The following is a 22,152-nucleotide window of genomic DNA, read 5'->3' as shown; positions in this document are numbered from 1 at the left end:
AAAAACTTCTGCATAACTTGCCAGAATGAAGCTATGATTATTACTAGACATTAAATGCACTAAAATCCAAACACCAAGCAGAAACACCTGATGTCAAAACAAAAAATAATACTGAATGGAAGTGGGGGGAAGGGAAAATTTTGACAGATAACTAGACTTTCTTCACTGCAAATTTTAAAGGCACGGAGAACTGTTCTGTAAAGCAGACACATGAAGTGGAAAAAACCATATACTCCTAATTGAATAAAAACTCCTCGTAAAGAACTTTTAGTTTCAATTCAAACACTCTATCTTCAAATTGGGGATCTCTGGAAACTCCATTTTATGAAACTTCTGAGAGATCAAAAAGAATGTGGATGCTTTATGGTAGCGACAGCTAATGCAACATCAAAGAGAAAGCTTGTGACTAAGTTCTTTAATATGCATGTGTGTAGGGAACAGAAACCGAAAATTTATTTTTAAAATAAAAATAAAAACTTATTGTCTTTTCTACTAACAGCATCTGTTAAATGTTGGTTAGAAAGAAAAGTGGCATAAAAGTCTACCTAATTCCTAGCTTCTCCTAAATAAGATGCTGGTCAAATTCCACATGTTTCATTTATCATGCCAAACCAGCTAGTGGCATATGATCCTTCACTAGAATTTGTCGTCTCCATTGAAACTTAAAGATTCCTAAAGTAATGATGTTGGGAGAATAGGTTATTTAGAGTAATTCCTCGATTAATCCTCATTTACCATCCTTTAATATTTTTGGATTTTAGTTTTCTTTCTAATTCCTTATAAATAGAGGCCTCCTCTCATGTATTCTACACATCTTGATCCCAATAAAGTTTTACTGAATGATTGTGTTGAACAAGAATACCAAAGACACCTGCATATCTATGTCTCTCATACTATTCTCGTTTTTCTTTTCATATAAAAAGTTAGTTAATAATGCATGTTTATGGTCTCCAAGTACATCTCTGCTAATGGAGGCCGGTTGTAGCTAACAGTCCGGAAGGAGCATCCAATTTCTCTCAGGCTGCAAATTGGATCATTCAATTTATATGTTCTAAGTTGCAAATTGGAGGCAAAAGGCTTGTTTATGTGATCATTCAATTTGTCATAGACTCATAATCTTGGCCGTAGAAGTTCTCGGCTTGAGGACAAGAGGTGACCATACTTCAGTTTGCAGACTTAGAGAGGTCAAAGTGAGAAAGAGGGCTTATCATGTGGATGTGATTCACATATTTATAATCTTTTATTTGATAATTAAGGCCCAGCTTTTGTATCAGCTCAACATAGAAGAGTATATCTAGTATTCTTCCTCGCAGGCACAAAAACGCACTTATGATGTATCAACAATCAAAGTGAAGATAGTTCAACAGATCTGGAAAATAATCAATCTGAAACCATTCACTTTTCTTTCAGAGCGAGGATTTTTCATGGAGGAGATCCAACGATCAAGCTATTATTTTGAAATAGAAAAGGTGTTTTCAATGTTCAAAAAAGAAAAAGGGTTTGTGATATGGTACCTCACTCGATGATCCCCGGTACTTGAACCACCCACAATCGAGAGCCATTCTGCACAATGAATTGTAGCTTCAATATCCTGAAAAATGGAAGTGATAACAGAACAAAAATGAATATGACTTATAGAAACCAGAGGTAAGTAATATGATCAACAGCAGATATATAAGAAATTTTGCTATTAAGACGAGTGAAATTTCTGTGATAGATAAGCAATTTTACAACGCATCCAAGTGTTTCATACCTTTCTGAGATATGTCGCAAAAAATGGAAGAAGAAGCAAAAAAAAAAAAAAAAGAAAGATAGAATATGCTGTTCACAATGCCTGTAACAGATGCTTGTGGTTAATTGGTAGGCATCCAAACACATTCCTTCATGATGCCAGGGCACTAAAAATTATACCTACTGTTCTCGCGACAAGGATGGCACTCTCTCTCAAAAGACCCTCTCTTTACCATTCTCATTCCCGCTTCCAATTTTCCTTTGTGTTCTCGTCATTAACATTTATCTCAGCATGTTTTTACTCATGCTTTCAACTAGGTTGTGGCCTCTGATAAAGAAGTTTGTAATTCTTTTCCTTTAACTTGTCACGTTTATTGAGGGGAGGAGCTTAGGTGTCAAGATGGTTCAGCTAGGAAGCTACTGGGAAAAACCATCTCGGGCTTTATTAAAGAAGGGATAAATGAGGATGATGCCCACCCGTAACCCAGCAGATAAAGTCCATGACAGCTTAGAAGATCCATGGCATACTTCTGCTAAGTTAGATGCATAGCCACTTTCAAAACTTCAATCTCGGGGTTAGAGGACAAAGATCTTACATCTGAAACTGCTTGACAAGGTTTTCCAAATTCTCTCTTCTGCTAAGTTAGATGCATAGCCACTTTCAAAACTTCAACCCCGGGGTTAGAGGACCAAGATCTTACATCTGAAACTGCTTGAAAAGATTTTCCAAATTCTCTCATGAGCAGCCCGGTCACGTTTGTTGAGCTCCTTCATCCGTATTAAAAGCTAAGGGTATACTAATAAAAGTCATTCAAGTTGGTGGGATTGGCTTCCTCCTTGTACTCACTCAAAACACCTTTTAAAGGATTATGTGGTACAATTAAATCGAATAAGCCCTTATCAAATAAATACTCAGCCACCTGTAAAACCCACACACAATAATCTTGTTTACAGTTCGAGAACAAATAGGTGAAGGAGAAAGAATATTATATACCTCATGAAATCGGGGAAGGGACATATGCTATACCTCGTGAAATCGGGGAAGGGAAAAGAGGAAAAGAAAAAGTTCAGGATTGAATATGCTTGACCATAAAGGTTCAGGAGCTGCGGTATGCCTTCATAGGGGTATTTTAGTGGTATGCCTTCATATGGGTATTTTAGTGATAGGTTTTATAGGAACCGGACAATCCTATTTGGTCAAATATCAACCAACAAACATCTTCCTTTCAATACAATACTTCTGAACAAGCCTAAGGGTTTTCTTATTGATGATAGTGACGATATTGATGATTGCGGAGGAACCCTTTGGTTTTTAGGGTATTGGATTCTCACCGATGTTTGCATTACTCAAGTCGATATTCTCAATTCCGCTTCGTCCACTACAGCTCGCGCGTTATTCGAAGGATAAATTTTGACCAGGCTTTATCTCCCTAATTGTCACTGTATATGCTTGACAATCAGAAGAATTATCTCCTAAACCCACAAACATAGAGCCACGTTTTTTTTCCCTTAGCCCCATGGCCCAAATATTTGAGCATACTGTTGGATTGTTTTGGTATGCGTTGGTGCTTCTCCTCTACCATCCGGAAATCACTATCTCAGCTACTTTTGGGTCACTTTTTTAAAAGGGACGGCAGAATTCTCCGGGAGAATGTTCTCAAAGGTTAGGGAGATTTAGCTTGAAAGATAACATTTAAGGAGTGGGAGGTCATTTCATTCATTATAAAGCTTTTTTGTGGAGCTTGACAGGTAAGTTATCTTCTACTTATAATTTTTCAATTTCATCAACACAAATCGAAGGAGCCATTTGTATTTTTATTAACAAGGCTAAAGATGAGAAAGTGGTTTGGAAGGTCATTCGTTATAAAGCTTCTTTTGTGGAGCTCAACAGTTAAGTTATTTTCAAATTATGATTCTATTTTCATCAACGGCAATTGAATGAGACTTTTGTGTTCTTATTAACAAGGCTAGAGATGAGAAAGAGGCTCGGGAGGTAATTCGTTATAAATATTTTTTGTGGAGCTCAACTGCTAAGTTATTTTTTAATGATGATCCCTTTTTTATCAATGCCACATGGAGAAGTTTTTTGTAATTATCTTGGCTGGTCGGTTGATTCCCTGTCACCCTTTTTGTGTAATTTTTGTCCCTTACAATAAAATGGAACCAGTTTTATGTGAAAGAATGGAAAAATAAAATTTTACCTTCCATCCATCCTTCTGGCGCATTGAGTGCTCTAACATGATGATCAGAAAATTATGTATGAGATCTTCCACGTCTCCTACAGTTACAGTCTGAGAATTTTTGCTCTCTCCCATCTGCAAAAGAATGAGCCAGAAATGAAAAATGAAATACGATAAAAGGACCGTTCACTGCCTTCAACGAACAAGCAGGATAAGATTCCCAGAAATACAAGTTTATTACTGCTTACATGTACTACCATTCATCTACCAGAATAAAATTTACAAATTTTAAACTTACATCAGATAACCTTACCTCATAGTTGGAAATCAAAATCTCCAGAATCCACTCAGGCCATTCTTCCATTTTGGTTAAACTGTTCCTGTTTTCTGGATGACTGCAAGCCAAAAACAGAAGATCCTGGAATCATATACCAAAAAGTTCAGAAACTACAACAGATAATCAATAGAAACATCAACAATAAATCAGTTAAATATGAACTGAGAATCAGAAATCAAACACTTATGTTGCCTTTACATAAGCACATTGATAGATCTCAATTATTGATGTATACAGTAGGAAACGTGCATGTGTTGGGGGGAAATTAACTTGCTTTAGTAATTTGATGCATTCAGTGAGGCTAGTCAGTGACTGATGGGGGAGACATCCGGGAAATGTAGGATCAGAGTATATAAGGAAAATCACGAGTAGATGGGAGTATTCTTGGCTGTACTAGAAAGTCTAGAATAAGGAGTGATAGAGAACTCTTGAAATTTTCATCGGTTGAATTTGCCTTAAAATCTTTTAAATCATGTGAATTCAGGTATAAATAGCCATTTCTTATCTATCTAGTTTAGTTTGGCTCCTTTTTCAGTTACCCTTGTGTAGGCCCATCTTTATTGTTGGCCTGGGTTGATACATCCCTTTTCTTTGTTCTCGTATATTCTTTCATTTTTTCCACAATAAAAGTTTGGCTTCTCAGTTTTTTCAAACATAAAAATAATAATTAAAACCAAAGAATATCGACTATAACTACTAAGGTGCACAATGAATGATGCGGTCGCCTCTTAGTTGTATTCTTAAGTTCTTATCTTCGGAAAATGGTAAGTCTTGGCTATTAAGAGGTTGGGTTGGTTATTAGATTTGTCAATCGACCGACCACAATAACTAAACGATCAGCCAACTGTCCTAAACCTAACTAATTATGAACAAACAACTGGTCGAATTGTAATTTATTTCATTCAAACTAACACAAATTTTAATACTTTTCATTACATCAATGACAATATATCACCATAGCCAACCAAAAAGAAAAAGGAAAAGTTTTTAATGTACATGGATAGATTCCAGTTCTGCACCAAATCTATGCCACACAAATTTCCTTACACGATACCTTTTCCGTTTTATGGATGAGAGGCTATGTAGTATGATGAATAACGACACAAAACATAATGATGGAGAAGGCTATCGTCCATCCCATTACCAAAAGTTCCAAAAAAGTATTTCCAGTTTTAAAAGGATGAACAAACAAGAAGATAAGAAATCATATTCATTACAGCTCTTGAATAATAGAGTTTGTAGCATGTAACAAAAAAAATAACCACAACATCAAATTATCATTGGGCATACCTGCAATGCTCGGGATTGGAAAGCCTTGGATGCATAGGGAAGTGAGCGTAAAAGAACCAACAGGAGTTGTAGGTGTTCAAAGCGATGACCAGAATCATAAAAGTTTAGCCCGTCTTCGGTTGAAGAAGCATTAATCTGGAAAAAAGAAAAGGAATGAGGCAATTTTGAATTGATCTTTTCAGAAGTAACAATTATTAGAAATGTCATAAAATATTTGAAGATGCTCACTCAAGAAAGTGAAGTCATGGACATGAGATAATGCAAAAAGCACATAGGCATGAGAACACATTTCTTTTATTTCTTTGCAGATACTTGGCATCTTGGTTCACAAAAAATCTATAAGTTTTCTTCATATTTCATATGATTTCCCGTTATTTCTTACCCACCAAAAAATGCTAATGTCTTGTAATTAATTTCATAAACTCCTTTCCTGGAGATTAAAAAAGACATTTTCAACAAAGGCAAAAATGAAACGAGTGCAAAATCCAATTTTTAGGCAAGAGTTCCAACCCAAATAGACATTGAATTAAAAGGTAGGTCCATGAGGGGGCATGAGATGATATATACAAATGTATGACATAGAAAAAAATATATATTAAACCAATTAGGTGATCTAAATAAGTCTATCTTAAAAGAAACAGGAAAGACTCTAATCCCCCACTCCAGTTGTACCTTTGTCTCACACTTGCACAAGAAAGCATGGAAGACACATTCATAGAGTTCACCTTTTGGAGTTTATTAGGAAGGTATGAATTATTAGACATAAAACAAGATGATATACCGATGCCCCCATCAAAGCTGTGTACACGTTGTTCGTCATAAGCTTATTAGGTGCTGCTTGGAAAGCCTTCTGAAGAGCATATAGTAGCAGTGAAACTTTATCATCAAACATGCTACTACCTCCATCATGAAGCCCACTACCCAAAATGTTAGTCGTTGCATCTGAAGGAGAAAAAGAATCAAATTTCAAATGGCCTGATGCCACTAGAGCACCTACAAGTCCAATGATCCCAACAACAATTCCATCCCTTTTGTCCACATTGTAAACGTTATTTCTTGCATTGTCAGCCGTAATTGAAAGACTTATGCCACCTAAATTCTTGACAAAATAATTCTCAGAAATAGATAGCGTCCTCTCAATTCTCACACCAGAAGCAGAAGAAAAGCGTCTCACACCACCAATTTCAGTTGATTCAAATTGCCAATCTTTCTCAGACACATTTGGTTTCTGTTCTTCCACAGATCCTACATCACCATCAAGGATTCTCTCGGAGACTCCATCCCCACTGTCAACACCAGATTCCTGGAAAAATGAAGATTCATGAATTGTCATAGCTTCCGGATCAGTGACATCGCCAGCTTTGACTTCTCGCTGTAAGAGAACAAGAAGTGTCTCTATTCCACCACATGCTATGAAAGCCTCAGCAAAAGTATGAGCTCTAGAAGTATTTGGTTGCACCACCAACCTGTACACTAAATGCAATACTCTCGCAACCTGGCAAGAGCCAAGTTAGAAAGATGTTAGAAATTTCCAAATCATTTTTGTCTGTAGAAGAACCAAAAACAAGAAAGCACAGAATGGAGGGCACTTCTTTCCATAAAAAACGTTAAGACAACAATAAAATACGAATTAGAGATCCTACCTCAGCCTGACACCAAGAGATATCAAAAGGACTCTCAAAATTAGCCAATGCCAATAACAGTGAAAAGTTATCATTTGAAACAACAACCAACTAGAAAAATCAACACCCATATCAGATTTCAGATTTTCTTTTAATTTAAAATTTATGCCAAAAACCATCTCCTGATTTATGAAAGTGCCAAATAATTTTCCCCAAATTATCCAAGAGTAAAAACAACATAAAAGCTACCCAACAAGGAGCACATCTCAGAGGAATGTATCAATAACAAGGATTGGGGAGGGGACAGCTCCTTGCCAATCAAAAAGCTTGGCCAATAGGAAAGCCAAGGAAGAATGTAGACTACAACAAAGCTCATGAATATTCTAAATCAAAAATCAAATAGAAAAGCAGATAAGTCTTCCAAATTTCAAATGTTTCAACATAAGTAGTGGTAAAATCATGCATGAGGAGAAAAAAAAAAAAAAAAAAAGGACAAAATCTATGGTGTTAACTTTTCAAATAACTTTTTTCCTCTTCACATATTATCTTTCTGTCACTTTTTTCCTATTAGATGGCAGAAAAGGGGTTAGAGCTTTCTCTGGATAGAGAGGTTACTGGGAAAATTTTAAACTTTCTGATAAATCCAGCCACAGGAGCTCCAGAATCTCCATCCAGAAGCCGAAGGTGAGTTAAATGAAGATCAAGATATAGGCAAGTAACTGCTGATATTTCAGTGTTTAAAGCTAGCGGATTATATACCAATCCCAGGGAGAAAAAGAAGAATAAAAGAAAGATTATCCATATATGTTCTCAAGTGCCAATTTAGAATTCATAAAGTATGTATACCTGATTTGGTTGTGGACAGTCAACCATGAAACCAAGCAAACAGCGAACATCATCTGATGCCAGTGAGGGAGGAGCTGCGACCATTAGAAGCTCAATAACCACTAAGAGTTCGTCAACCAATGCATTCACTTCCCCTACTGGACGTTGATCTTCATTTAAAGAGAATGTATTGACAGAATCCTTTTCACCAATTGTCCAGTAACATCTTCTACAGCCATCAAGAAGCATTTGAATAGCATTGGCATCCCTCATTACTGATGATTCTGTGAAAACCATGTCAGCAAGTGTTGACAAAAGCTTTTTTTGTAGTCCATAGTTGCATAAACTCCATATTTTCAAATCCAATAGCAAGGTGCTAAAAAGCTGCACTTTAAGTATGTGATTGCTCTTTTGGGACTGACATAAGGAGACGATAGCAGCAACAAGTTCCTCATCTTCAACTCCATCATGTTTTCCAGGATCAAGCGAAGACAAAGTCCGCAGGAGATAGTTTAAAATTCTCGAAAGAATCTCGGGTCCTCTAACACGAGAGAATTCTTCATTATTCTTCGGATGTTGAACAGCCATGGAGATTATTCGAAATATTGGGGCAGCAAGATTAGTTGTAGCACAAGAAAGAGGAGTGCTCCCTTCTTGGGGTTGTAGGCTAGCTTCATCCACATTGCTTACTACCAGAGGAAGTAAAGACATAGAACCTCCATAAGCTAAGGCCCACAGAGCCTCCGCCGGTCGCATTCTCGTAGCAACATGGACTTGCCCAAGAACCTCAGCCGGTCTTCTTAGTGTGCCTGAATCGCGAAAGAAAGATGAGTCAAGCAACATGAAAATGAATATCATGTAAAATTCCATAAAGAAGCTTTGAAGTCCCTGAAGATTCACGAATGTCAGCTGGGTGAAAAATTATAGGATCTCTCTCACATGTATGCATGTAGACATCAATATATTTAGGTACTTACGGGCTGTTGGGACACAGATTTAACCTCTTGAGCCTAGAGGATTTAGGAAAACTGTGTTTCAGGTGTCGGTTTAGGAAGCTTTAGATTAGGAAAAATTATGTGGAGGCTTGAACAGTGGGTTACAATTCAAGCCCAGTCAAACCTTAACTTAGAAACTCTCACCCCAAGCAGGGCTTACTATGCTTAGTAAGTCAAGCTCACCCTAAGTCTAACCCACACTCCAAACTCGCTCTAAGTATCTAATATAACTACATATTGACAAAAACATTATATAGCCCTCCTGATCCATATGTTGCCTATCATTTCTAAAATAACAAACTCAGACGTGAAAATTCACCAACCTGCAGCACCTAAGGGTGAAGCATCTGGACAAAAACGACCATTAAGCAAACTCGGATGATAAAGAAGGTGAAGGCATCCTGTAATATCTGCATCTAAAAGAGAACTCTCTCCTGCCATATGATGCACATAATCATTCGTCGCAAGCCATGGTAGTCCAGCCCCATTACCAAAAGAAGGTAGCGCATCTCCTCCTCTAGATGCTAAGCGTGTCATCCTTTCTGCACCAATTGGCTCTTTGAAGATATAAATGGGCCCCATCTCAGCAAACAAAGGGCATTGGCGACGACGGCGCTGTAAACCAGCCATTGTAGGAGGTGGGTTTGTTCCAATGCAGCAAAATGCAAGTGGTTTGGAGATTCGAGGAAACTCAAAAGGTCGACTTTCATATAAGGCCCCATCAATATACAACCTTAACTCACTCTCAATTTTTCCAATAAGCCCCTGCTTGCAAGTATGCTCCAGACCAATAAAGTACCAGCATTGTGGCTTGAATGCATGTGTAAAGTGTAATGAAGCCTTTCTTCCTTTTCCACTTCCACATTCAACAACCAAAAACTGTGCATGAAAATATGCCTCAATTCCCTGATTATCAGCAGATAAAAAACTAAAAAGGCGGGGCATATGCGCTGTCCCTTCACCAGCAAGTGCGCTTGCAGCTGCTGCAGCAGACATGGCAGATGATTTTCCAGACTTGGCTGCTGCTGCAGCAGCAATTGCTGCAGCAGCAGTAGCTGTATTTAATGTGTCTGCAAATGACTCAATATAAATCCATGTGGCAAATGCATAACCATTTGAAAATGGCCAACGACTCTCCCCTGGACCTAACAAACCGGAGCTTTCACCATCGAACTCAAATGTACTTGTGGGTCCCTTAGACTCTTTTCCACACAATGCCTTCTCCAATGCAAGCAATAGTTTAGCTGCCCATTTGGTGGCAAGTATTCTTGTAATAATTTGAAACCATGAACGCAAGTCTGAAACATTTAGTGAATGCCCTGACAAGTACTGAATACAATAGCATAAAGGAGCTCCATCCCAACTCATTTTGCCTGAGGAACCTACATCCTGCACAAAAATTGTTTCAGCTGACCTTAGAAGCACTCCCAACAGACCAGCCATAGAACACATGGCTCTATTTCTGGTACAGGCCTGTAAAATAGCAAGCAGTCCCCTGGTCATTCTTGTCCTTGGGGACATGATCATCTCATTATCACCCAGACAAGGAAGCCAAGGAATAAGCTCCCCAGCTACTATGGCAGCACGAGAATTTAGCATTACACTAGGAGGATTGTTCTCTTCATCCTCTTCAAAACTTTCAACACCACCCATTGTCGCAAGGAGAGAATCAACAACTGAAAAAGCAACACTTTCCATTTCCTCGCTGCTGCCAAAACTTTCCTTACCACTCACAACATTCTTCAATTTGTCCAAACTCTCAGGCTTCCCCATTATTGCGGAATCCACCAAATGCAACAACTCTGGAGACACATTGGGCATCACAGATTTTGGTTTAAACTTTTGTGGTGAACCAACAGGGGAATATCCCGAATCAAAACTAGCTGATGAGGTTGATGGTTTAGTAGAATGACCCAGTCTTTTATCAGCCCCTGGACTAAAAGAATGGCTTTCATATTGTAGTTGACCAACTGGAGAGTCGTCAGATTCCGCACCAAATGTTCCAGTCATATGTTGGGAAGACTCTTGGACTGCACCAGAAGAAAGTCTTGCATCTTCAGAATTCGAAGATCGCTCGGAATCTAAAAGACCACCAGATAATTCACCAGCAGTCTTCTCCTGGTCTTTCAAACACACCTGCTCAAACTGGTCTTCATCTTCAACTGTAGTCACATTATTAACCCCTTCCAAGACTACACCATCACTAACTATATCAGCTTTATCACCATCAATATTCGTGTGGTCTTGAGATGGCTGGGAGCTTTTCTGTGCATCACTTGTAACTTCATTGTCTGAATCATTCTCATAATTTTCTTCTGCTTTTCTAGTTTCTTCCTCTTCATCCATGGTTTTCTGTCTTAGAAATCTAGCAAATCACTCTTTCATATTTGTAGAGAGAAGGCCATCTACAAGAGAGAAATAGTTTATCTGAGTACAACAATAGATCCATTTCAAGAAATATACTATTCAATCCATTGAATTCCCCTCTTCTAACTTGTCCCTTCAATAAGTAATTAACACCATAAGAAAATAATATTTTAAACTAAATATGGATTGAAAAAAAAAAAAAAAAGATATATCTTAAGCCAAGACTTCATCAACAGCAATTCACCAAATACAAACATTTGGATAGAATAAAATTCGTCAGGCAGGTCAAAATTTACGAATGGCAGTTCTTAAACACTTATCAGGCAGGTCAGTCAAAATAAACCCAACCTGGCTAGTAAGATTTTCACGAAAAGATAGAACCCACAAACTAATTTAGCGAAACAGACTAAAAATTAAACGAAATTGACGCTTGTATTCAGCATGTTCGGAAAATTGAGCTCCCGTTGAGAGAATATAAAACTATAGACACCACCGTGCAGCTAGTGAAGCTTAAGATGCTTCCATCACAAGCAAACTACGGGAACAGAAAAGGATTTCCAATCGTCTTCCTGTATTCAACCTAATTCAACTTTCTCGGAACCAAGTAGAATGTCAGGTCAGAAAGCAAGTGGTTTAATTGGACGAGATCAATAAATGTTAATTCTAAATAGACGCAGATCTAGATTAATAAAGCATGCACGAGAAGATCCCTGCACCTATGTTGCATAACAAATGCCAGTAGCACCTGAAACATTCCATTTCCAAAATCACCAACAATCAATTCATTCTCACGTTGACCTTATCGATACAACGTAGTGAATGGATCAAGCTTAAGCAGGTGCCACACCATTCATCCACAGATGCATTGCACATTGATGAATCGACAAAAGGCAAATATACGTACGAGATATGAACGATCCAAAACCGATGAAGCGGAAAACATACGAATGCGACGATGCGAGAGAATCAGAGTGATTCAGACATTGTTGTTGCAGAGGAATGAATAAGAGACGGCAGGAGAGACGGAGATGGAACCGAAAACTTGATTGGGAAGCCAAATTATGAAGTCAGGCTCGAAATCTTCTTCTTCGATTCGCAACTCCGACCAAGCGAAAATTGAGAAAATAGGTCTTTCAAGAAAATTAGCGGGGATGGAAGAGAGAGAAAGAGAGATGATGCGAAATGAGCGCGAGAGGGAGGGAAGATTACGGAGCTATTTTATGAGGCTCCGCCCGTTGGATTTGTTGCCCAGTCAAAAATTAAAATCCAAATAATTTTCCCAAAAAATAAAAATAAATAAATAAATACAATTTTTACAACGTAGGCCAGGGAGGTGTGCGCTTTAAGCTAAATAAATTAGGATAAGCATATATTCTGTCATTTCTAAATCTCGGTTTCCGCTGTTTTTTGCCTTTTTTTTTTTTTTTTTTTTTTTTAAGGTTAAATATTTACAATTATTTTAGGGTTAAATATTACCAATTTCATAATAATTTACTTTTTTTTTTTTAATTACAAATTTCTTCCAAAATCTAACAAATCCAAATAATAAATTTTTTTTCTTTTTTTTCTTTTTTTATTTACCATTTTGGATTGAGTTGAATTTAATATTATTAATCAATGAAATGGGAAGGATGTCTAAAATAGTTTATGAAATTTAATAGAATTAATCGATAGTTTATTTTAATTTTGGTCATTTGATGTCGATGTTTCAAATCTCTATCAAATACAATAACAATTGATTTTTTTTTACTAAACAGTAATTTATGTGTATTTATCTTTTGAGATTGATATTTCAAATACCTAATAGACCCGACAATAATTTTTTTTTTTTAAACAAACCTAATAAATGATTTATCTTTTCCTTTAAATTTGATATTTTAAAGACTAATTTATAATAATCTTTGTGGACATGAGCATAACTAAGTAGTAGTTGACATACTTATTTATTTGAGGTTGATGTTATCGAGAATTGTAGGGAGAAGTCCCACGTTAGGTAATTAAAGGGAATATCGTGGATTCAAAAAATAAAAAATAAAAAATAACAAAGTGATGAGAGTTTATGCTCGAACTTAACAATTAAAGTCAAGTTCTTAACTCAGGAAGGTTGATAAAGCGCTCGAGTGTCGAACAAGAAGGATTGTTCGAATTGGTCTCGATCAAGAGGAGAGATTGTTCAAGGGCTCTCCATATGCCTTAGAAGAAGTATTACAGTCTAATTAGTTCGATAAACAGCAAAGTTTCATAACTTCGTACTGGAGAACGATCAAATACGAAGTATATTATTTCTTTGGAGTACAATGATTAAGACAGCTTAAATATTTAAATGGACTTTATATGTAGTTATCAACGGTAAGAATTTGACATCTTCAGAATCCCAAACAATACGAAACTAATATAGTCACCGGAATAAACTAATTTAATAATAGCTACTAGCCTTTACAAATTTCATAGTTATCCATCCAATTCGGTTGAAGAAAAATAAGAACAATTTGGCTGCTCGTTAAATTATAAATATTTGGAGTTGGTTAATATTATTTAATTATAAAAAAAATTTAAATTTAAGCGCAGTTTTGTTAATTATCCAAACCCAAAGCATATTTATAAACCACCTATGTCCAAACTTCTCTTCCCTTTTCAGTACAAGAAACTTTGATTATTCCGTGTAGCTCAAAAGCTCAACCATTACTCCTTTTTTTGTTCCTCCTAAAACAAGATTGTCCCGGTCTTGTCTATGTGCCTAAATGGTACAAATCCGAAACAAAGCAGCAGAACTAGAAGATTGGATTCCGATTCATACCTTGTCGGGGAGGAACATTTTCTTATGCCGTGATCGTGGTGTCGGTAATGGTGGTCTCACTGCTACTGCTGGCGTTGTTCCTTGCTTCATTGTGTCTCTGTTTGTCGTCAGCCTGGATTGACATTGAAAGATTTGTGTTTGGGGTTGCAGGTTCGAGTTTTTTGAGCGGTGTCGGTAGCAGAGAAGAGCCATAGGTAGCAGCAGAAGGGGCAAGGACGGGTGCATTCTGGGAAGGCTTCAAATGCTTCTTTGAACCTCTGTGCATATGCAGACTACAATATTTCTGATTTGGAATAATATCTCTCCGACATCGCCACTTCTTCCCATCCGTTCTTCTACACCGTCCGGGTTCACGTTCAAGGTTGATTTTACTGTCGCATAACGAGCTGCTGCAGCCAGAAACTGGGGGGGGGGGGGGGGGGGGGGGTGGATAACATTAGTTTGACTCGATAAAGAAGCAGCAGGGATTCAGATCAGCAAACCCAAAAAGAAAATTTTGGCATTCTACAAGCATACAAAATGGCATACGAGCAGCAAATCTCGAGTGTAATAAGGCACGATTCGTTATAAACCAATTAACTGTTTCAAATATTTTGTTGTCAAGTTCCATTTTCAGATACCAGACAACGTTTTATAGCAAGAACATCATAAGTACAGCAGTTTCTATCCAAATCATCAAAGATAAATTGCATAGTTTGTGACATGACAAAATAATCAAGTACTAGTCGTTGGCAAAACTGATAGCCTTCCAAACAATACATTATAAAAAGATCAAATAAATAAACCATTATTATTGTAAAATAATTTTTTTTGAAAAAAATAACCATTATGCAGCACAAGAACATTTAATTCTGAAATAATACCTTGAAGAACGCTGTTAGGAGAGAACCCTAGACCTGGAGATGTGATCTTCTGGATATTGATATCATTTCTTCCAAAGTCATTACGGCTCTTGCTGCAATTCTCACGAAAATTCATGTTGCAAGCACCTTTCAAGTTGACTATATAGCTAGTGGGAATGCTGGTAGTAGCAGTTGGATTAATACTGGGAACTGTTGTAATACATGTAGCAGCACTGGAAGGGATCATTCTGATGGTTTTAGTTGCATCACCACAGCTCATACCGATGGCCAATGCACCACGCATGCTGCTGGTAATTGTTTCAGTAGCTGATTTCGGACTGGCGTAGGAAACTGTTTTGGGCTCAGGGACTACAGCTCCAACGTGGGGAAAGGGGATAGCAGTGGTAACATCAAGCGTACATCTTATATCTCTATCTGGATTATTGAGCAGAATTTTCTTTGATGAAGAGTCGTTTTCTGAAGCTTCCACAGGCTTTCTTGAACGCTGTCGACCTCTATGCATGTGCCGTTCACAGTATTTCTGATGCGGGACAGTTTTCCGGCTACATCTCCATTTCTTCCCATCAGTTCTTCTGCATCTCCATGGCTCAGGCTCCATCATACTTCCGTAATCAAATCCCACAGGATTGAATCCGATAACTGCAGACAGAGACAAAATTTACAAACAAATTAAAAAGATTGGCTAAAAAAGCAAAATCCAAGTCATTCTGATTATTGTTCATGTCTTCAAACCAGGAGAGCACCTCATTAAGTTATTGAAATCAAGTTCTTCTGAAATGACTCATTACAGCTTCGCTGAATCCTCAATACACTCAACTGTCTATAATCTTTCAAATGATGATAATAAATAGAAATATGTGTTATTTCTTTCCAATCAGACACCCAACACTATAAACATAAACACAAGAATCCAAAGGGTACTCAATTTCCTAGCAAACAAAAGGTTCCTTCCTGAGTCCAGCAATGGGTCACATAGAATGGCTGTGCCCATACAATGCCAAAACAATCAAATAATTGCACCCAATAGGTATTGGAAAAAGGACAAAGCACAAAAAGGTCATTTAGGCCGTTCGTCTCTGCTGGGATGTTTACACAAAACAAACCACTGATTTTGAACCCTAACCGTATTAAGATCTGTGAAAAGAATAGTTCTACCTAATCAACAAGTTTCGGGCATGATTCTTGCATCAATATGTTCATCGTTAATGGAAAAAGAAATCTCATCAAGACTTCAAAAACTATGACGCGATCAAAGTTTCTGATAAAATAGAACGGTTGCATTTGCTAGAATTACTTGCGAACAGAGAAATTCAGAAGAAATATATACAATACATTATGAGACCTCTAGCATGGCAACTGTTTTCAAGTTCAGAGCATCTATTCTATGAAATCACACCTGTTTGAATTGAAATACGACACAGAAATCATCAGCAATAACTTCATAAACACAGCAGCAAGAAATTGGAAACAGTTTAGGTATCGCAAAGAATTAAACTCGGTAGCGCTCGTAGATACCATTGACATTAGAGCCCAAGGTCCTGGCAACACTCTTCCAAATTGGAACGAGAAGGTGAGTAGGAACACGGAGACCAGCAGCAAGGTATTTGTGAATAAGAACCTGCTGCTCAAGCTCCTGCAATTGACCAACCGTAATAAGCGACTCCCTCGACCGGTGAACAATCGAGGTTCTCTCGTTTCGACTTCCCGCCGAATTCGTGCCAATTTGTAGCCCGAGATTAATAGATGGCGATACCGGAGCCGATAGCTCGTCGTTTTCCGTCTGGTTACTCTCCTTTTTAACCTTCATCATCATCGCGGCCGTCGCCGCCTCATCGGTCTTCCGCCGTCTTAATCCTCTCCCTAAACATTCACAACGAGTAAAAAGAAGGAAAGAAATCTACAACAAACAGAGTACATAACCAAACATGGTGAGTAGTAGAACAGAGAAGGAGACAGAAATACCAGTTTCCGAAGAAGGAAAGCTCTGAAGCGGATGAACTTCCATAGGAATTTCGTAAACATGAGCTCGAATCTCAATGCATCGCTGCGGGATTTAAATGCAATGAAGATGAACAAATTTTCGAATCGGAAAAGGCCAAAATCTTGAAGCTCTCTCGCGAGAGATAGAGAGAAGAGAGAGTTAAAGAGGGTGACAGAGTCTTCTGACATATTGTCAGTCTCTCTTTTTTTTTTTTTTGGCCTTTTTCCATTTCCTCTCAGCGGTTTGCCTCCAAAATCTACCTCACAAGGTTCGCGCGTTTCTGAAATCGCGCGTGAAACACACGATTCTACTGGTGGAACTGCCAGTTTTTCCTTTCTGGCAGGACTGGTTTAGTCAGTCACGCGCTCTTGTCGTGCTTGCTTACGTGGCGATTAGATCAGATGACACGTCATTCATCGAGCCGTCTAATCACTCAGTGTGGGCCCCATGCTCTGCCTTTTGCTATAATATTCTTGTTTCTTTGTCACCTTCTTAATTTTTTTTTTTTTTTTAATTTTAAATTTTCACAAATTTCCAAATAAATTTATCGCAGTTCATTATTAGGTTAAATTAAAAGCTTCATGTCAAATTTTAATTAATATTTAATAAATTTATGAATTTTAAACTTTATATTTAATTATTTCTACAATTTCAATTATCTTATTTCACATATATAAAATAAAACATTAAATTTATAGCTTGTGAATCTTAATTATATTAGATGTCTTTTAAATATTAAATATATCATACATAATTATAATCTCATACCTTTCCAAATAAAATTATAATCTCATGTATAAAAAATAATAATAACAACAACAACAAGACTATTTTATAGAAATGGAAAGTCCATAATTTACGGCAGAAATAACAGAAAAATACGAAACTGTTAGGCGAACACGACTCTCTACAATAGTATGATATTGTCCACTTTGAGTATAAGCTCTCATGGTTTTACTTTGGGCTTCCCGAAAGGGGCTCATACCCATGGAGAGAGTGTTATTTGAGTATAAGCTCTCATAACTTTACTTTGGGTTTCCCGAAAGGGGCTCAGGCCGATGGAGAGAGTGTTATTTGATCATAAACCCATGATCATTCATGGCTCGTTTTTCTTTTTGGAGTCTTAGTCATCTTTTACTATGCCTTTGAGGAAGCTTGCAGGGCACGGCTAATACTATGTTAGACGAACACGACTCTCCACAATGATATGATATTGTCCACTTTTAGCATAAGCTCTCACGGCTTTGCTTTGGGTTTCCCAAAAGGCGTCGTACCAATTGAGAGAGTACTATTTGATTATAAACCCATGATCATCCCTAAATTAATCGACGTGGGATTTTCAACATCCAACAAAAACAATGTCGCGAGTGACTTTTTATACTATTATAAATAAAATTTAGAGAAGCTTATAAGCAATTGAAACGTTGTAACAATTGTGTCCAACAATACCATGATGACGACGACTTTAATTAAAATTTAAAATATTTGTTTATATTTGAAAAATAAAGTAAAATCTATGTTAATTCGATAATTAATATTACAATGAACTAAACTTTTGAGATATAAAATATATTAAAAGTAAACGAAATTAGACAAATATTGTCTTATACATTGTTGAAAAACATGAAAAAGTTTAAAATTATGAATTTAATTTTTATTTTGGGTTTGGTAGATTTATTAATTTTAAAATATATGAAAAATTTAAAAAATACTAAATTTGTAAATTTAAAAGGAAATGACATCGATAAAGTTAATAAATTTGTAATTTAAGATTTATTTTTCGAATTGCATTTTCATTAGGAGCTTTGTATTGAGTTGGGAACCCGAACCGCAAGGTCGTAGAGAAGCTCTGAAAATGGTGGGTAATTCTCTTGGTCATTTGATCGAACACCTTGGCTTCTTCTTCTTTCGATTATCTGTCTATGGTGGAATTTCATTACAGGCGTCTGAATCCCTTATTTCCACTCGTGTTCGCAGTCTGTTACTTTGCACACCAATCTCGGAGACATCAAGTGCGAGATTTCTTGCGATGAAGTCCCGAAGTCTGCCGAGGCAAGTTCATCGCTCGTCTTTTCTGCTATTAGTTTTGCTACTTGTTTGGAAAACTATTTTAGTTTATGCAAGAAGTTATTGCCTACTGCTAGCGATAATTTGATTTCCTCATCCTTTGTATACGCGAAGATGACCAGATTCTTCTTAGATTTTCACGGCGTTTAGCCACGACTAGAACTTAATTCATCGAGATAAAGTGCTTACTCAAGGAGCTAGATTGCAATTTGTTGTGAAAGCGTCGTTATCGGCGGCGTTCATTAGTCTTTGCAACCACTGCACTTCTGAAAGGGATATCTGGAATTGCATTTAATTGGAAGTTCGACAAATCTTCGAGAGCGCAGTTTTTGCTAATTGCTAGAGGTTTATTGCTTGTCATTTTCATTTTGCTTCACAATGTGGTGTGCAATAACAAGAAATGTTAATAGAGATTGCAAGTAGTTCCTGGGCTAATGGTTTAATTGAAATTAAGTTGATGAAAGTTATGGTGCTTTTTCTCCTTCGTTGGTCCAAATGATGGCAGCGTTCATCTAACCCGAGCAATATTGATATGCCATATATTGGTAATTACATCGAGATGTTACCAGTGAATTCTCATCGGTCTTAGAATCTAGATTATGTACTAGCTTTTTTGTATGTTGGACTATTTTCCTTTGATACTTCTATTGTAGCTCAGCTTGTTATCCTATAATGAGTGAACTTTTGATGTTAGAAGGCTCAGGAAATAGTGACTAGAATTCTTCTTCCATCAATGTTCTGTTGCTGGATTATTGTCATTTTCAAGTCTGTACTGATGACTCCAATATTTATTGGTTATAGAACTTTTTGGCACTGTGTGCAAGTGGTTACTATGATGGAACCATATTCCATCGCAACATCAAAGGCTTTATGATACAAGGTGGAGATCCAACAGGCACGGGAAAAGGGGGAACCAGCATATGGGGTAAAAAGTTTAATGACGAGATAAGGGAGTCACTCAAGGTATGTAATGAGATGAACACCATGCCATGTAACAGTTTTACAAACACTCGAGCTTCTTGTTCTGACCTTAATACAATGGTTGACATGCTTATTTTGTGAAACATTGCATCCTTGACTGTGTTGGTGAAGCTGACGTTCAAGTCGGAAGTTCGATTAGCCTTCCTGTCCCATGCTGCTAATATTATCTAATCTGATTCCTATTCTAAATTTTTTTTTCTCTGTTTTGGTTCTACAGCACAATGCAAGAGGGATATTATCAATGGCTAATAGTGGAGCAAATACGAATGGAAGCCAGTTTTTTATAACATATGCAAAGCAGCCACATTTAAATGGATTATATACTGTGTTCGGCAGAGTCATTCATGGGTTTGAAGTACTTGACATCATGGAAAAGGTAACGTTGTCATCATGGATTCAGCTTCGATAACCCATTGTTGTTAGGTTAAGTAATTAGCTTGTGAAATTAGTTGAATTGCCTAGGAGCAGGCCGGGCACTCGCAAATTTTAAAAGAAAGTCATATCGTGTGAGATTCCACATCGGTTGGAGAGGGGAACGAAGCATTCCTTATAAGGGTGTGGAAACCTCTCCCTAGTAGACGCGTTTAAAAATCGTGAGATTGACGACAATACGTAATGAGTCAAAGTGGACAATATTTGCTAGCAATGGGCTTGAGCTGTTACAAATGATATTATAGCCCGACACCAGACGGTGTGCTAGTGAGGACGCAGGGCCCCCAAGGGGGTAGACTATGAGATCCCACATCAGTAGGAGAGGGGAACGAAACATTCCTTATAAGAGTGTGGAAACCTCTCCCTAGTAGACACGTTCTAAAAACCGTGAGACTGACGCAATACGTAAACGATCAAAACGGACAATATGTGCTAGTAGTGACCTTGGGCTTTGGTTGTTACATATCGCTTTTCTTGTCTTTAGAAAGAAGTCTTAAATCTATAGCTAGAGAAGATTCACGTGCATACTTTGCCGGTAGCTTCTCATGTATGATCTCACGTATAAATTTACTACTTGCATAGTCTTTATCTAGTGAATTATTGTCTTTCGATATCTTTCGTAGCGGTTAAAACTGTTTACCTTCTTTGCATCTGCATATGTCTTAAGCTGATGTATTGCTTATTGCAGACTCAAACTGGACCGGGAGATCGTCCTCTCGCGGAGATCAGGCTCAATCGGGTGACGATACACGCTAATCCTCTTGCAGGCTAACCTTGAATTAGCAGTAGAGCAGTTGAAACGTCAGTGTTAAAAGCTGCTGCTATGATCAGCTGGAAGCTGTGTAACGAAATAACATGACAGGTTCAAAAACAGAGAATTGGAAGTAAACCATACATAACTAAACAGATGTTAACTTATGTGTATTTGGGAGCTTTCTCGTTATTTGCTTTTGGATTATTGACTTTCGTGTACATTTATTTAAACTGGTTTTATGCATATCTTGAACCGTATTTCGTCCATATTCCACTTAAGGATTTTACCTTTATTATCTTGAATGTCGGGTTTGCTAGATAGACATCTGATCAAAATTGAAACGATACAGAGAAGTTGAACGTTTGATTGTTATAAGACGACGATGCTGAATATTCAAAGAGAAAACTATTTTTTCGTGCACTAAGTTACGTTTACTCACTATGTAAACTGATGGACAAAATTTTAAATTATCAGTAGTACGAACATTAAAAAAATATATTGATAATATGTGTTTGGGTTCACTTCGATCATGCTTTTAAATACTTTAACCGAGTACATATATTTTTAAAAAATCTTAAATTTAGTCCACATCTGTACTAGGTTCATTTATATGGTGAATTTACTTTATAAAAATTTAAAATTTATCGAGAATATATTGATAAAATTTATAAAAATTTAAAATTTATCGAGAATATATTGATAAAATTTATAAAAATTTAAAATTTATCGAGAATATATTGATAAAATTTATAAAAAATACAAAGAATGAAGTTAGATAACAGAAAGTACAAATACGAAACTGAAAATACATCAATCAAATTAATTATAGTTTTAATAAATATTGAATGGTTGAAATTCATTAAATAATAATAAATATTTTAAAAATAGTAGGTAAATATATTTGACAGTTTATCAATAGGATATAAGCAA

General features: G+C 36.9%; 3 protein-coding genes across 5 annotated transcripts in view; 1 reads left to right on the top strand and 2 right to left on the bottom strand.

Annotated features, from left to right (window-relative positions):
- Window positions 1-12,555, bottom strand: part of LOC111790049 (WD-40 repeat family protein / beige-like protein) — a 28,594-nt gene extending 16,039 nt beyond the window's left edge. Inside the window, exons 1-8 of one of the 2 annotated variants that reach the window (XM_023670825.2) lie at window positions 12,252-12,555; window positions 9,304-11,385; window positions 8,007-8,794; window positions 6,320-7,033; window positions 5,539-5,673; window positions 4,225-4,329; window positions 3,933-4,046; window positions 1,515-1,591 (exon numbers count right to left, since the gene is read on the bottom strand). In XM_023670825.2, coding sequence (XP_023526593.2) covers window positions 1,515-1,591; window positions 3,933-4,046; window positions 4,225-4,329; window positions 5,539-5,673; window positions 6,320-7,033; window positions 8,007-8,794; window positions 9,304-11,326 — 3,956 coding nt within the window. In that variant the 5' untranslated portion in view covers window positions 11,327-11,385; window positions 12,252-12,555. The remainder of the gene's footprint in view (window positions 1-1,514; window positions 1,592-3,932; window positions 4,047-4,224; window positions 4,330-5,538; window positions 5,674-6,319; window positions 7,034-8,006; window positions 8,795-9,303; window positions 11,386-12,251) is intronic. The other variant, XM_023670826.2, reaches the window with a different exon arrangement.
- Window positions 12,556-13,915: 1,360 nt separating this feature from the next.
- Window positions 13,916-17,206, bottom strand: LOC111791912 (growth-regulating factor 9). Of its 2 annotated transcripts, none has more exons than XM_087121919.1 (4): window positions 16,970-17,206; window positions 16,499-16,867; window positions 15,008-15,646; window positions 13,916-14,546 (listed from the first exon to the last, which is right to left on the bottom strand). In XM_087121919.1, the coding sequence occupies exons 1-4, from the start codon at window positions 17,010-17,012 to the stop codon at window positions 14,167-14,169; spliced, it is 1,431 nt and encodes a 476-aa protein (XP_086978045.1). In that variant the 5' UTR covers window positions 17,013-17,206; the 3' UTR covers window positions 13,916-14,166. The 2 variants fall into 2 exon arrangements, with proteins under 2 accessions (XP_086978045.1, XP_023529192.2); XM_023673424.2 differs by having other exon boundaries at window positions 16,523-16,867; window positions 16,970-17,205.
- A 1,536-nt stretch (window positions 17,207-18,742) lies between these two features.
- On the top strand, window positions 18,743-21,488 carry LOC111790002 (peptidyl-prolyl cis-trans isomerase CYP18-1). The gene is made up of 5 exons (XM_023670757.2): window positions 18,743-18,846; window positions 18,966-19,040; window positions 19,857-20,018; window positions 20,254-20,412; window positions 21,157-21,488. The coding sequence occupies exons 1-5, from the start codon at window positions 18,844-18,846 to the stop codon at window positions 21,238-21,240; spliced, it is 483 nt and encodes a 160-aa protein (XP_023526525.1). The 5' UTR covers window positions 18,743-18,843; the 3' UTR covers window positions 21,241-21,488.
- Window positions 21,489-22,152: the final 664 nt, after the last annotated feature.

This window comes from Cucurbita pepo, chromosome 3 (assembly GCF_057944985.1).
Source record: "Cucurbita pepo subsp. pepo isolate OVF chromosome 3, ASM5794498v1, whole genome shotgun sequence".
Classification (NCBI taxonomy): Eukaryota; Viridiplantae; Streptophyta; class Magnoliopsida; order Cucurbitales; family Cucurbitaceae; genus Cucurbita; species Cucurbita pepo.
The sequence above is the reverse complement of the archived record's forward strand: the minus strand, read 5'-3'. Positions and strand labels throughout refer to the sequence as shown.

What these genes read in the sequence shown, in the direction of transcription:
- LOC111791912 (XM_087121919.1), bottom strand. Translation starts at nt 17,012, where the DNA reads ATGGAAGTTCATCCGCTTCAGAGCTTTCCTTCTTCGGAAACTG. An exon ending in CTTTCCTTCTTCGGAAACTG is followed by an intron (nt 16,868 to 16,969) that starts GTATTTCTGTCT and finishes GTGAATGTTTAG; the next exon opens with GGAGAGGATTAAGACGGCGG. An exon ending in TCCTAACAGCGTTCTTCAAG is followed by an intron (nt 14,547 to 15,007) that starts GTATTATTTCAG and finishes CCCCCCCCCCAG; the next exon opens with TTTCTGGCTGCAGCAGCTCG.
- LOC111790002 (XM_023670757.2), top strand. An exon ending in AGATAAGGGAGTCACTCAAG is followed by an intron (nt 20,019 to 20,253) that starts GTATGTAATGAG and finishes TTGGTTCTACAG; the next exon opens with CACAATGCAAGAGGGATATT. An exon ending in TACTTGACATCATGGAAAAG is followed by an intron (nt 20,413 to 21,156) that starts GTAACGTTGTCA and finishes TGCTTATTGCAG; the next exon opens with ACTCAAACTGGACCGGGAGA.